Below are 15,116 nucleotides of genomic sequence, written 5' to 3'. Positions count from 1 at the left end.
AACAGGTTTCAAACTCTGTTCCCACCTGCTCTGCTGCCCTCGTTCACTGCTCAGACACAGACTCAGCTCAGTGGGAATGTTGCTCTGCAGGCTGGGTGAGTCTGTGCTGAAAGAACAGGTCTGTGCTGAAAGTTTAAAAGAAGGAAGTGAACTGTGTCCCTGTAGCAGTGAACAGCAGTTACTGTGAATAAGATGGAGGATTAAACAGGAGAAAACACTTCACCTTACAGGTGTTAGTTGTACCTTGTACAACTTGTATTATTTTTTTACAGAACAGCTCTGAGATGACAAAGTGAGCAATCAGGTAAGAACTAAGTCTGAGAGACACTCCTCATGGAAAGCGGTATGTTTGCTCTGGATACAGATCTAAAAAAAAAAGTCTGCAAGATCAGGGCTTCTGTTAATGGGAACATGGCACAGTGACAAGTCAAGGTCATTATGTGTTTCAGTAAATTGTACTGCTCATGTCTTTCAGAGACATTTGATCTCTTTATTCATTTCAGAGATAAGAGTGTTTTTCCTACTTCACAGTGTTTCTTTGTTTCAGAGATGGAGTCTGACCAGTCACAGTGGCTCTTTTTGACTCTGCTTTTTCTCCACCAGTCCTGTGTCTCAGGATCAGGTACAGTGAGACTCTTATTGTTGTTTTAATCAATAACCTGACCAGAGCTCTGATTTCACATTGATTACTGAAAAGTTCAATACAGTTTTGAATTTCTGAAGATGTTAACATAAAGATTGTAACATTTAAAATCTGGTGTTCAATCTCTTAACTATTATTGTGTTGTAAGAATGTGATGCAGTATAGAATTACTATAATAGTGCTCTGGGATGGAAGGCCTGAAGTTGCAGGTGTGTCATGAGGTGGTGGGTTGCTGAATCATTAATATATTTTAGTAAATATCAGCAACATAGCTGGTAGGGAGAATGTGTTTAGAGATGAGACATAAAATTAATGCAATAACATCAGAGCAATGACATCAGGAATGGTTGTATGACATGTACTGTCTAACCGGATGTATAAGTTGTTAAGACATTAAGCCACTTTGTTGTAATTATCACTCCTGAACTCTTATTACAAACCCCATTGATTTTCAAACATAATACACACAACATTAAGAATATAATATTTCAAATACAAATAACATCACATCTATAATATTTCCTCACCCTGCACAAACCGCAAACATGGCTGGAATGAACAGTCTGTTCTTGTCATCAGCCTTTCTTCTGCTCATGATGTTGTGTGCCAGTCTGGGATCAATGTCCTCCACTGAGTCACTCTGTCGTCAGACCCCTGAGCACCTGTGGGATGAGCTGAGAGACCCAGAGTCAATCATGGCCAAGTCACACTGCTGACCTGAGAGCTGCTTCACACTCTCTGTCAGTCTGTGTCTCAGTGTGGGAGTTAATGTTGGCTACATCAGGTACTCATCACTTACAAAGGGAGTCCTGGAGTGACCCAAACCACACAGGACATTACAACATGTCAGAAGTGTGTTTATGAAAGATGGAGTGATGATACAGCCAACACTTGTAGAAGGAACCTGACTGGATCTTACCTGTTGTTCATCTTCATACTAAGTTGTACTGTATGTTTAGATGTTGGAGAATCTTATTTTGTATTTATATTGTAACCTGAATCAACCATGAGTTGAATCATTCAGGTCCCTGTAGACTACATCCTGCTGAACCTCCTGTGTTTAAGGGATCAGATTGTGTTGGAAGTATTAATTAATCAGCAGTTTAATCTGGGTTCTGTATGTGAAGAGTTTCAGTTTATAAAGGTACAGAGAGCAGAGAGAAACACAGATAAAGAACTTGATTCAACCCCCTACTGTCACTGCAGAGTAACAGACCCTCAGTGAACACAGTCACAGCTCTTCTATCAGTGAGTGAAGGTGAGGATCTGAGGGTCCTGGGTGAGAGATCCAGACTCCAGTTTGCAGCAGATGGTGAGATGAGACTCATTGATCTTCAGTGCTCCTCATTCACATGTGGGTCTGAATCAGTGATGAGCTGTTTGTAGAAAACACTGTGTGTCACTGAGCTGCTCTGCTTTATTCTGCCAGTGATCTACAGTTTGTCATATGTGTCTGTGTTGAGGCTGAAACTCATGTCAGCTGTGCTCTTTCTCTTTCAGAGAGGTTTCAGGTTCTCAGTCCAGCTGTTCCTGTGTTTGTTTTCCCTGGTGAAGATGCTGTCCTGCCCTGTTATCTCTCACCAGACATCAGTGCTAAGGATCTAGAAATCAGGTGGTTTAGAAAGGATTACAATGAACCCATTTGTTTGTATAAATTAGGCTTCTATAACTTTAATAGACAGAACCCAGCCTACAGGGACAGGGCTGGTCTATTCTTGGAGGAGCTCCACAGAGGCAATGTGTCTTTAACACTGAGAGATGTGAAACGCTCTGACCATGGGCAGTACAAATGTTTTGTGGTGTCTGAACAGATGGATGATGAAGCTATTATTGACCTGGCTGTTAGAGGTGAGTGTCTTTCTCTCAGAATTACATTTATGTGAATCGCTGATCATTTCAATGATGATAGCTGTTAGTATTTCCGTAATTCACTTGCTTTGTAACCGTAAAAATGAGCAATTGCACATGATGAGTTATGATACCATAAATATAATAATGACTTAAGAGAACAGTACTAACATGTTGAGCTCAGTCAAGAGATCTGAGTTTCAGAGTCAAGTCCACATTGACAATTATATGTTAATTATATGTTAAATATAAATTAATATTCTGTTTAATTGTTTCTTAATATTCTGTCTATTCCAAATATTTCTCCATACATTTTAGGGGACTGACTATGTATGTTTATCTTCCATAGAGGAACTCCCTCATATCAGGATTGGTCTTTAGTAAAAAAAAGATAAATCATCACAGACTGTGGTAGGTGATTGGCTGGACAAAATGACCGATAGGTGACACTTGGGTGCATTAGTTGTGAGTGAAATGATTGCTTCGTTTAATCTCTTTATCATGCAGGTTTAAATCTGCTTAATATGGAATATGGAATATTAATATGGAGTTTTACAGCTAAAGGGACATTTTGGTAGCTGAGCATAAAAACTTGTGGGAGCATAATGATAATTAACAATATTAATTTAGGAACATACTGTGGTTATTTTGGGAAAGTTTTGACATGCTCTTCTTGACTATATTAAGTTTATATACTTTATAAAAAGCAACATCAATATTGCATTGCTTTTCTATAATACTCGCGCTCGTTATCGCAGTAAAAAAATTGTACTTTTTAGAATCCACTAAACAAGAAATATACTGTAATATGGAATCGTCAATCTAAATATATAAGGCATCGCTGTGAGGATTTAAATATAATATATTTATTTATATAGCTGTTAGTATTTCCGTAATTCACTTGCTTTGTAACCGTGATTCATTTTTAATTTGACCCATTCACTTACTTTTGAAACACTTTTTAAGCTGTTCATTTTAGCTACAGCATGTTTCTGAGTGGTCTGGTGGCACAGTGGGTTTGTCATGTGACCTTAGTTCAATACCTGCTTAGAGCATTTTCCTTTTTAAAAAATAAAATAATACATATTGTGTATTAACAATTATTTTATATATATATTACATTTATATTTCATGTTAAGTGATATTACCGTAAGCTGAGGTCCTGTTAGTGTTTAGTTCAGTTGAGAGGTTTGAAGTGTTTTTGAGTAGGAGTTCTGTGGTCTAATTGGTGGCAGGAGGGAGAACGTGATGAGGAAAGGGGGAGAGCAGGAAGTAGAGAAAGAGAGAACGCATCTGGTGTGGATGCAGAGTTGTAAGCTGTTCTCTAATAAACTGCCAAGAAAATGAATATCCATCTCCATCCCGTTCCATTCTGGACCGACAGAGTGTTGACCACTGTCATACGAATCCTACAGTTAATGGAGTTTTTAATGAAAGTTCGGGAGGAATGAAGGCAGCCACGCTCATTCGACACAGCTGCTGCAATTCTCACTAAATCCTGACGTAAGCAACCGGTCTCAATAAATATCAAACATCACCCTCTCCTCTTCCTCGTTCGTTTTCTGCATGGTTTGTTTTCACCTACAGATGCAGCCATTCAAAATGGGTGAGGTACTTCGCGGCATACCGCGACACGCCCACCGGGGTATCACGCGGTTCACGTGTGTCACGTGACTAACTATCCGGCGTCGCCTTGTAATACCGCCAGGGGGAGCTTAACCTCTCATGTACAGCATTTGAGCCTTTAATTTTGAACTGTGTATTACAGCATGTTAATCATCAGTCATTAAAATGTTGGTATATTTTATGAAAGCAAGATTGCTCAGTTGGACAAAAGTACACAACCTACCTTTATCAGAAATATTTATGCATCAAAGCCTTTACTGAAGATATTACTAATAGTATTAATAATGGATGACTTTGGACAAGCTGTATACTCAAAGTATAATTTCTTTAGCACATTTGTACAAGCACTTGGAATCTGTCCAAGCCATACTTTGTCAGGCATTTTGTTTTACTTCAACGGGCATAAAAACTTCCTTGCTTTTAACAGGGCGTTTCATAATTTCTAACTACGAAAATGGTTTAAAATGCGACACCTATCATTCAACTAGAGCTTAAAATATCACAAGGATCCTCAAGAGCACAGCAAAGAGTGTATTAAAAGACACTTGTATTTATCAACACTTTCTTTTCTTATGGAACCACTTCAGAGGGGTGTTCCAGGAATCGGCACTTTAAAGAAAAAAATACACACCAGTATTCCATTTCTCCCTAAACATTGTAAGATTCGAAGTCTTTAACTAACGTGATACCGGAGTCAACAAGCATACTTTTAGAATTTGATTAAAAGGGAATATAATATGGAATCGCGTATCTCAAGAAATTAATAACGATATAATTATATTCATGTTGCAAAAGAACTGCAACGGACATAAAAACTCCCTTGCTTTTAACAGAGCGTTCCATAATTTCTAACTACGAAAATGCCAGGTGAAAGGATTTGTAAACATATTTTGTTAAAGCAAGTCAGTTTTTTCCGCAGCACATAAAATACATTTTTCCAAGAAAGTTTAGCCTTTGTCACTAATGAAACCACTAAATAAAGACATAAATATAGAAATCTTAAGATTTGTTTTATTTAATGTTGGTAGCAGGATGAACTGTCAGAGTGTATATTTTGTTGCAGAGTTGCTGCAAGATGTTAACAGTGAAAAAGGTATTTAGAAATGAATTATTTCAAGATGAAAAAGAAAACATACACGAAACATGGTTTCATTATGACCAGAATCGGTCTTGAGATATTTTTAACTTGATTTACAGTATTTGAGAGGTATGTCTTAACAGCGATACTACAGTGCTTAAGTACTGCTCACGTATATGTTTCTAGGTTTATATTATGCATTTCATACGGTCAAATTACTTTTGAGCAACTAATAAGAAGCGCGAAACGGTATGCGTTTTAGTTTCGTTTTGTGCTGGGACCCGTGGATTGATTAGAGATATCAAGTACATACAAGTCATTTTTTAAATGTTGTAGTTCGTCTTGAAAAAATGTTACGAGTACATCATCTATCAACAATTACACAGGTTCTGTTTCCATATTGCGGATTTTGGTTACGTAATATTATTTTCTAGATTTCACGTTGTGAATATGATGGGATGTCTGATGGGATGTTTCTAAAAATCCATCCTCTGTAAAACGTCTTCTCTAGTTGTCCTGCATATGTATTCGCTAATGAAGCTGTGTGTTCTGAGCCTGGATCTCTACATTTCTGTATGAACCAGCTTAGAGGGCTAAAGACAGCTTGTGTTTAAATTGAGTGTAAGGCAATTTATGCTTCTAAAGTCATGGTCAGCATTTATTTTTGTACTGTGCTGTAAACTTGTTCTGTGCCAAGTCACATTATTTTATAGCGTTTTTATAGCGTTATCAAATACGGTGTTACTGTAGTTTACTGAGTCCCATGTCACATGGTCTGTGATTGAAACCTGTAAAACCGGTTTAATTCGTCACAGCCAGCACTCTTCAGGTGTGAGGGTCTTCTGCTCAGAATGAAACGCTAAAATGTTTGTGTATATTCTAATGGTAGTGGGGGCAGGGTGTGTGGGAACAGGTTTGGTTGAAATTGCATTGGAGATCTATGTTCTTCACACCTGTAACATTTTCTCTGAAAGCATTTTCTTCGCAGTTTAACCAATCTTGTTACAGCATGTTACAGTTTACTATTATTAACCATATTAATTTTAAGTGCTTAATGTAAAATCTTGTAAAAATATATTTTCATTGTTCAAATATACATTAAGTCTGACTATCATATAATAAGTTAAATACAAAACTAAAGAAAAAATAGGGTTAAATATAATTCAAAATATTTTGCTAACAATGTTAACTGTTTATGAATAATAAAATGTATTAACTAAAGAGTAGGATGGCACAGTTGTTAGTATGTTTTTGTTTCTTTTTCATAAATACAACAGTAGTACCTGATGTCTCAGTGGCTTTCAAAATTAAATTATGCATGCAAACCTGTGAACTAGAAAGATAACTAAGATATCCATCCATTATTTTCCATAATATCCATGAAATATATGGCGCTGAAATATGTGTGACGCAGTGGTGGCCTGACATGGTGAGGTGCCCTGGCAGCTGTATGATGCAGTGGTGGCCGGGCACGGTGAGTTGCGCTTGCAGCTATGTGACGCAGTGGTGGCCTGGCACGGTGAGGTGCGCTGACAGCTGTGTGGTGTGGCGCAGTTGTGGCCTGGCACGGTGAAGTGCGCTGGCAGCTGTGTGATGCAGTGGTGGCCTGGCACGGTGAGGTGCGCTGACAGCTGTGTGGTGTGGCGCAGTTGTGGCCTGGCACGGTGAAGTGCGCTGGCAGCTGTGTGATGCAGTGGTAGCCTGGCACCGTGAGGTGCGCTGGCAGCTGTGTGGTGTGACGCAGTGGTGGCCTGACACGGTGAGGTGCCCTGGCAGCTGTATGATGCAGTGGTGGCCTGGCACGGTGAGGTGCACTTGCAGCTATGTGACGCAGTGGTGGCCTGGCACGGTGAGGTGCGCTGGCAGCTGTGTGATGCAGTGGTGGTCGGGTATGTAGAGGTGCGCTTGCAGCTATGTGACGCAGTGGTGGCCTGGCACGGTGAGGTGCGCTGACAGCTGTGTGGTGTGGCGCAGTTGTGGCCTGGCACGGTGAAGTGATCTCATGGATCTACAAATCCGCCGCTCCGATGAAGACCTTTTCTGCAGCACAGGAGACTCTCCTACCCTTCTCGTCCAGTCCACCCCCCACAGCTCCCCTCACCTCCGTCTCATCGCCTCCCTCAGCCGCCGTGCCACTTCAGCGCTGCTCATCTCCCAGGCAGTCCTCACAAGATCCAACTCCTCACCGAAGACTGCGTTCCGCCGTCGTAGTCCCTCTCTCATTACAAACCCAGCCTTCCCGTTCCTCCACGGCAAAATCTCCAAATAACCCCCGCTTCTCTCGAGGATGTCACTGCCGCCGCGCTTCACGCACATCGGCTCCCCCTTCTCCTGGATCATCTCTCGCGACTTCCAACCGGACCGTAGCAAGCCTCCAGAGGATACTTCGAAAACATGGCGTCCATTTTAAAAGAAACGCTTCCAAAAAAAAAAAAAGCTCTGTTTTCCCTGTACTTAACCACAGTCTACACAAGGAAACATCAACTCCCCAGCTTCCCCCGGCGCCCTCTGATGACATCACCCGCGCCGCCGTCACTCATCCCAACGTGAGGACCCCAAGGGCGCCCGCGCCTCGGCCTGTCGCATCTTCTGTCTTGTCCTGATATATCCGTGTCTGTCTCTTCTCCCAAGCAATCCATTCCTCTGCTGAACAACTGCACCTAGCCTCTTCCACCCAGCCTCCTGCCCTAATCTCTTCACTGCGATGTCTAAGGCCCTAGGCTCACGCCCCCCCCCCCTTCTCCGCTTAATCTTTCTGCACTCTCCTCTGTATCTACCTCCGGCGTCCAACACAGCTCAAGCTCCGCCAGCTTGGTGCCTTCGGCCCCTGTTTCTTTTCTTTCGGCCCCTGCTGCTGTCTCCACGGCCCAAAGGCCGGCTAGTAATCGACCCCCAGCTCAGCCAGCAGGCGGCACTTACCCTCCCCCACCCCCTGGCGTCCAAGACGACTCGGCAGCCTCCTCAGTCCCTAATGCAGCCTTTGCCCCTGCTTCAATTCCTCAACAGTCTTCGGCTTCCATATCCCAAGCCACCGAGCTCCAGGCACCAGATCCGTCAAACCCCTCCTACCACAATCTGCTTTCCGCTCTTCTTCCCTCCTCATCTTCTCCCTTCCCCGGTGTCCAACACGGCATCCGGCATCCCATGCCTTCGGCCCTGGATTCCTATCTCCCCTTTACTAAGGACTTTCCTCTCCAAACAGCCGCTCCTCTCCCAGCTCCTCCTAACACTAAAGTTTAGTCCTCCTCCCATTCCCTTTTCACTCCGGCAGCAAATTCTGAGGTGCGGACGTCAATCTAGCTCACCTTCTCTCTTCCTCCACTTACAACTCCGATTCTAGAACAGTCGACTGTGGCTCGATTTTCATTACTCTCAAATCTTCTGACCCTCACTCCGCTTCAGTCCTTCGAATTTTCGACTTCTGTTTGGCTTTCAGCATTTTCCGCGACATCACGTGCTCCACCTTTCCCCAACGTCATCAGGAACTCGACGATTATACGCACAGCATCCCCGATCTATCTGTCCTTTTCGAGGGCTCCCTGTTCTACGATTACCATAAGCAGTTCTTGGCCGAGGCCGCTGCCAGCCTACTCCAATGGAACCAGCGCACCTACTGGGGAGCCCTTAACATTGAGCTTTACTGCCGCACTTTCACCGGTGTCCAAGCTCTTTCCTGCGACTTCCGTTCCTCTTGGACACATTCATCAAATCTTTGCCCAGATACCGTCCGCAAGCCCAACCCTGACTTCGCCCCTTCTCCCCCACAGCATCTATTCTCCCGTCAGGTCTTCTTCAAACCTTCCCGGTCCAAAGACGTTCGCGGTCGCCCCATCGTGATGATCAGAGGCCAACAATTTCCAACATCTTCAATTCCTCTACACATACCTCTCTCCTTCGTCGCTTCCTTCACATTTGCAGCTTCTGCGGCGAAGCTCATGCTCGCTCGCTCTGCCTGCCCCTGCCGGCCCTTCCATGCTTGCTCCACCTTCAGCATTCCCAAAAGACTACTGGCTTTTCCGTCTACCCCAATCGACATCCCCACTCTTGCTTTCGGCCTGCTCCGTCACCCCGACCCCTCTTCCACCCACATCTTACTCGACGGCCTTTCCTTCGGATTCTCACCAGGCCCGTGCACACTTCCTTCCTTCGTCTTTTGCAAAAATTTGCAATCTGCCACCGCCGATCCCCAGTCCGTTGATTCCTTGCTAGCATCCAAAGTCGAGAATGGTTGGTTTCATGATCGGCCCACTTGACTCTTCCCCATTCCCTGCATACCACATCAATCCCATTGGTATAGCGGTCCGTCTGGGCAGCTAGCTCGCTAAGGCCAACATCTCCAGTGCCGTTAAAGTTATGCCTCCTGACCCAGACCTCTGGCACCTCTTCGGAGTTCATTGGCGGAACAAGTTCTTCACAGTCCTCCTTACCTTCTGACGTAGGAGTAGCCCAAAACATTTTTGGTACCTTAGCCAAAGCTCTCGGCTGGATCCCGTCGAATAACTATAAGTTTCCTTTTCTCGTCCACCTTCTCGATGATTTCCTTACCATAGACTTCCCTCACACCCCACCTGCAAGAGCCTCCTACACACTTATTTCCATTTTAGGAAACTAGGGGTACCCCTTGCCATGGACAAAACAACTGGCCCCTCTCATATAATCCAATTCCTCGGGATCACCCTCAATTCCATCAATTTCTCCGCTTCCCTGCCTCGCGACAAAATCGACAGGATCCAGATGTATATCTCTATCTATTCTTCCGCCAAATTTCGCACAAAGAGGGAACTTCTCTCTCCACCCGGCCACCTCAATTACGCCATTCATATCATTCCTCAAGGACGGTCTACCTTCTCAACCTCGCCTCTTCCGTGCCCTCTCTTTACCACCACGTAAGCCCTTCAGCCAACCGTAAATCCGAGCTCAGGCTTCGGAGCTTCTCTTGGCCAACTGGAATGGCATATCTCTCTTCTACGATGACCTCCTCTCTGACACTGAGGATATCCAGACGCAGCCCACTCAGTCGGTTTCGGAGGCTATTACAAAGGCCAATGGTTTGCGGCCCCTTGGTCTCCTGATTTCTCTCCAATCCCTCTCGCCAACCAGTCATCAGCCTTGTTAGAAATATTTCCAATTGTCGTTGCTGCTTCTCTTTGGGGCCACAATTGGAAACAAAAACCGCAGCTGCTCACATTCCAGGCCACCTTAATGAGATAGCTGACTCTCTCTCTCGCTTTCAGTTCAGGAACTCGGCACAAGATGCAAGACCGAACCCCTGCACAGTACCTCCCTATTCGGAGCTCATGTTCCTCTGAATCATCCTTTCCATCGCTATCTTTCCATCGCTATCGCTATCCTGGCCCAGCAAACTATCCTCTTAGGGATCGCCCCTCGAACTCTCTTACTGCACTGCCGGGAAGGGCTTCCAATCCTTCCACCTCTCCGCGAACAAAAATTCCGTTCTTTCAATATTCTCACCGTATCATCCTTTGTTTGCTATCGTAGAAACTCACTCAAGGCACAAGCATCCACCACCAAAGTATACCTGTGCGGGATCCACTCCTTTTCAGCACGATCTGTCCATCCCTTATCTACCCTCAAATTACTCTCTTTAAAGGCTTTCGGTGGCTTGAAAAACCACTTCCAAACCTACGCGTACCACTTGCCTCAGACATCCTTGAATCTTGCATCTACATTGTCAGGTCAGGTTACCACTCACCCTGGGTCGAGCGCCCTCTTGAATCTTTATTCTTGTTAGCCTTCTTTATCTCCCTAAGGTTCTCCGAAATTACCGCTAATTCCACATCCTTCGATCCTTCTTCTCAACCCTGCTTGTCCAACATCTCCATCTTATCTTCCAAGACACTGACCTTCTATCTCAAGAAAAGCAAAACCAACCAACTCGCATCCATCACTCTCATCTATTATTTCAAACTCTGTTCCTACATAAGCCCTTACGAGCCTCTATCCCATTACGCACATCTTCGCTCCTCTCCCGGAGCTTTGCCTACTGTCCCTCTGTTCGCAAATGAGAAGGGCCGTATCATGATACCCTCCTAAACAATTCTCTGGGCACTCCTTTAGATCAGGGGCCGCATCCTCCGGCTGCGCTCGCCAAGGCATACCCCAGTATCTCATCAAGCAACTCGGCCGTCGATCCTCCGAAGCTTACCATGCATACATTAAAACTAACCCCGGTATCCTCAAGCAGGCACTTTCTCTCCTCAGCTGAATTGGCCCAATAATCTTTTGTTTTTGTTTTTCTGCACTGGTGACTGGGGGTCCCGCTTGGTTCTTTTGGGGGGTCCTATCCTCCCCGTCCAACGGCCGGGAGGTTGGCCCTCAGCCAAGCGGGTTACGCCAAATCACCACATCACAATAAACGATTCTAATTTCTCCCAAGCTTTCGGCTGCTGTCATTCCTCGTGAAATGGAGTTTTTAATGAAAATTCGGGAGGAATGAAGGCAGCCGCACTCATTCGACACAAATGCTGCAATTCTCACTAAATCCTGACGTAAGCAACCGGTCTCAATAAATATCAAACATCACCCTCTCCTCTTCCTCGTTCGTTTTCTGCATCCCTTCTCCACCTTTGCAGCTACCCAATTGGTCGCATGGGGATCCTATCCTCCCCGTCCAACGGCCGGGAGGTCGGCCCTCAGCCAAGCGGGTCAAATCTCCACATCTCAATAAACGATTCTAATTTCTCCCAAGCTTTCGGCTGCTGTCATTCCTCGTGAACACTAATAGTGAAATAAAAACAAGAATGAGCAAACTCAGTTGAATACTGTCAACATTGGAAGTAAAACCAGTTCAACCAGTTTAATTCAATTCAAAACACTTTACTCAGTGGGGCGATTTAACATAAACCTTTACAACAAGCCATAAAACAAAATTGTACATATTATAATTATAACTGAGAAGACCAAAGTGGCATTAAAAAGACCACTGAAACTATAATAATGAGTCTGATCATTATTGACAATTTAATAATAATCATTATTCTTAAAATGCATAATTAGAGAAACGAAGTTTCAGATGTACTGTAAATAACTTTGCAAAAAAATAAAGAGCCTTTAAACAACAGGCAAGATTGCAGTTTGTGAACATTTTCACAACTTTTACTTAAAAAATATCTGGCACATGGTTTTAGAAACTTTAATTTGAATAAAGTGGATCCCAGGTGTAAGTTATTTAGCATTATTTAACATGCATCAGTCAAAGCGTTCTGAAGTCTCTCAAAAATATAGAAATGTAACACAATGGGCAACCGATTATTTTAATGAAAGTAAAAAAATAAGCACCAATAGCATGTCCACAACTAACTTAGACGTTGCATGACTTTAAACACATGACAAAACGGGCTTTGATAATTATTTATGGGTTTAGATAGTTCTTAACACTTTTTATCAACAAAAAATTGGTGATTTTGGGTGAAACCCTGTGTAAGATGTACGTTTTTCTTTTACTTGATAATTTAACATTTTAAACACACTACCAGCACTCATATCACCCTGCAACTCACAAATGGTAGCCTACTGAAGCTAAGCAGGTAGGAGCCTGGATAGTACCTGGATGGGAGACCTCCTGGGAAAAACTAAGGTTGCTGCTCGAAGACGTGTTAGTGGGGCCAGCAGGGGGTGCTCACCCTGCGGTCCATGTGGATCCTAATGCCCCAGTATAGTGACAGGGACACTGTACTGTAAACAGGTGCCGTCCTTTGGATGAGATGTAAAACCGAGGTCCTGACTCTCTGTCGTCATTAAAAATCCCAGGGTGTTTCTTGAAAAGAGTAGGGGTGTCACCCCGGTGTCCTAGCCAAAACTTTCCATTGGCCCTTATCAATCATGGCCTCCTAATAATCCCCATCTATGAATTGGGTTCATTACTCTCCTCACCACTGATAGCTGGTGAGTGTTCTGGTGCACTATGGCTGCTGTTTCATCATCCAGGTGGATGCTGCACATTGGTGTTAGTGGAAGGGAGTCTCCATTACCTGTAAAGTGCTTTGAGTGGAGTGTCCAGAAAAGTGCTATATAAGTGTAAGTAATTATTATTATTACTTTGATTTTGTAAACCAACACATACATTGTACAGATAAAAATGACATTTATTCTGCACTCTTCCTGTGGTGTGAAGCAATCAGCAGGTCATTGAGGAAACAGAGCACTAACACACTCTAATGATTAAAATGACAAAACATGGTATCTGAAAACACAGACATAGACATAACACCATACGTCAGTGTAGACATTACAGGACATACAGTCAGTGAGACGGTGTTGATAGTACAGCAGTGGGGGGTGGTCAGCAGGTGGCGATCAGTCCGTGTGCTGTCTGGAATTCAGTAATCTAATAGTCTGTGGGAAAAAAGTATTCCTGAGCCTGGTGGTGCTGGCTCGCAGGCTGCGATACCGTCTTCCAGAAAGCAGGGGTGTAAAAAGATTGTGAAAAGGGCGAGAGGGGTTTTTGATGCTGGTGTGTGCTCTCCTGACACACTGTTGTAGATGTTCTGGACTGTGGGCAGAGAAGTCTTGGTGATGGACTAGGCTGTCTTCTCCACATGCTGCAGAGCTCCCTGGTCAGAGACAGTGCAGGTCCCATACCAGATAGTCATGCACCATGTCAGGATGGTCTCGATGGCGCACCTATAGAAACTGGTGAGGATGGAGGGTGACATTCCGGCTCTTTTCAGTCTCCTCAAGAAGTGGAGACACTGTTGTGCCTTTTTGAGTAAATGTGATGTACTGTGGGTCGAAGAGAGGTCTTTGTATATGTACACTCCCAGAAACGTGAAGCTGTGCACTAACTTCACCGCTGAACCATCCACACACAGTGGAGTGTGGACAGCCTGAGTCCTTCTGAGGTCAACAGTCATCTCCTTGGTCTTGTCGACACTGCAAGCTGCTCCACTTCATCCCTGTAGGCTGATTCATAGCTGTTAGTGATGAGACCCACAACTGTGGTGTCATCAGCATACTTGATGATATGATTACTGCTGTATTTGCCAACAGAGTTGTGGGTTAGCAGAGTATGCAGCAGTGGGCTGAGCATGAAGTCTTGCAGTGCACCGGTGTTCAGAACGATGGTGCTGGAAGTGGATCCTTACAGCCTGGGGCCTGTCGGTGAGGAAGTCCAGGATCCAGTTGCACAGTGGAGTCTTCAGTTCCAGAGAGGATAGTTTGTGTACCAATTGTTGGGGGATGATTGTATTGAATGCTGAACTGGAGTCTATGAACAGCATTCTCACATAACAGTCTTTACCCTCCAGATTGATTAGGGTTCAGATGTACTGCAATGTCGATGGCATCTTCGGTGGATCTGTTGTGGCATTAGGCATACTGGTGTTGGTCTAAAATGGTTGGGATAGAGGCCTTGATGTGCGACATTTCCCTCACGACTTTTCATCATGGTTGCAAATCTCGTTTTGGGCAGTGAAGGTACAGTGAGGTCCCCTCATTTTGGAAGCCAATCAAAGTGGAGCTCACCGGAATAAGAGGAGGAGCGCCGCACGAAAGCAAACAAACAAACCACAAGCAGGAAACATCGAACAAAGATCTGTGATAGCTCCAAAATTCGAAGAGCCTCTCCTTCATTTGCAAAGTCCAAAACACTCGGTTTCCTTCCTTCTTTGCAGCCTTCATTGCTCTTCAATGTTTGTGGGCATTGTATGCTGTGTACTTCCGGTTAAGCGCTCATTGGGGATTGACTGTGGCACACACAAGAGCCCACCCCTACAACTCGCGACTCGCTATGAGAAAATTATACCCATTTGCTGCAGGCAGTCACAGGGGCTGTGAACTGAGCCGCTGGGGGTTGTCACTCTACATGACTGACAGTAATGGGCATGCACTGCAACTGCCTACAACTCACTGTGATTTCTTTAGGATTATGTAAATGGAGGCTACAATTTAAAATCGTAGGAA

General features: G+C 44.2%; 1 protein-coding gene and 1 pseudogene across 4 annotated transcripts in view; both read left to right on the top strand.

Moving 5' to 3' along the window:
* The window catches only part of LOC102695046 (zinc finger protein 721-like), a 1,154,024-nt pseudogene that overhangs the window by 933,316 nt on the left and 205,592 nt on the right, over positions 1 to 15,116 (top strand).
* Positions 153 to 15,116, top strand: part of LOC138242800 (butyrophilin subfamily 2 member A2-like) — a 33,735-nt gene continuing 18,771 nt past the window's right edge. For 3 of the 4 annotated variants that reach the window (XM_069198352.1, XM_069198353.1, XM_069198351.1), the window contains exons 1-3: positions 153 to 304; positions 548 to 622; positions 2,144 to 2,491. In XM_069198352.1, the coding sequence (XP_069054453.1) occupies positions 550 to 622; positions 2,144 to 2,491 (421 nt within the window). In that variant the 5' untranslated portion in view covers positions 153 to 304; positions 548 to 549. Of the gene's footprint in view, positions 305 to 547; positions 623 to 1,849; positions 1,956 to 2,143; positions 2,492 to 15,116 lie in introns of all 4 variants that reach the window. The other variant, XM_069198354.1, reaches the window with a different exon arrangement.

The sequence above is a fragment of the Lepisosteus oculatus genome, chromosome 14 (assembly GCF_040954835.1).
Source record: "Lepisosteus oculatus isolate fLepOcu1 chromosome 14, fLepOcu1.hap2, whole genome shotgun sequence".
Lineage (NCBI taxonomy): Eukaryota > Metazoa > Chordata > Actinopteri > Semionotiformes > Lepisosteidae > Lepisosteus > Lepisosteus oculatus.
Note: the sequence above shows the minus strand (reverse complement) of the source record. Positions and strands in the feature narration are given on the sequence as shown.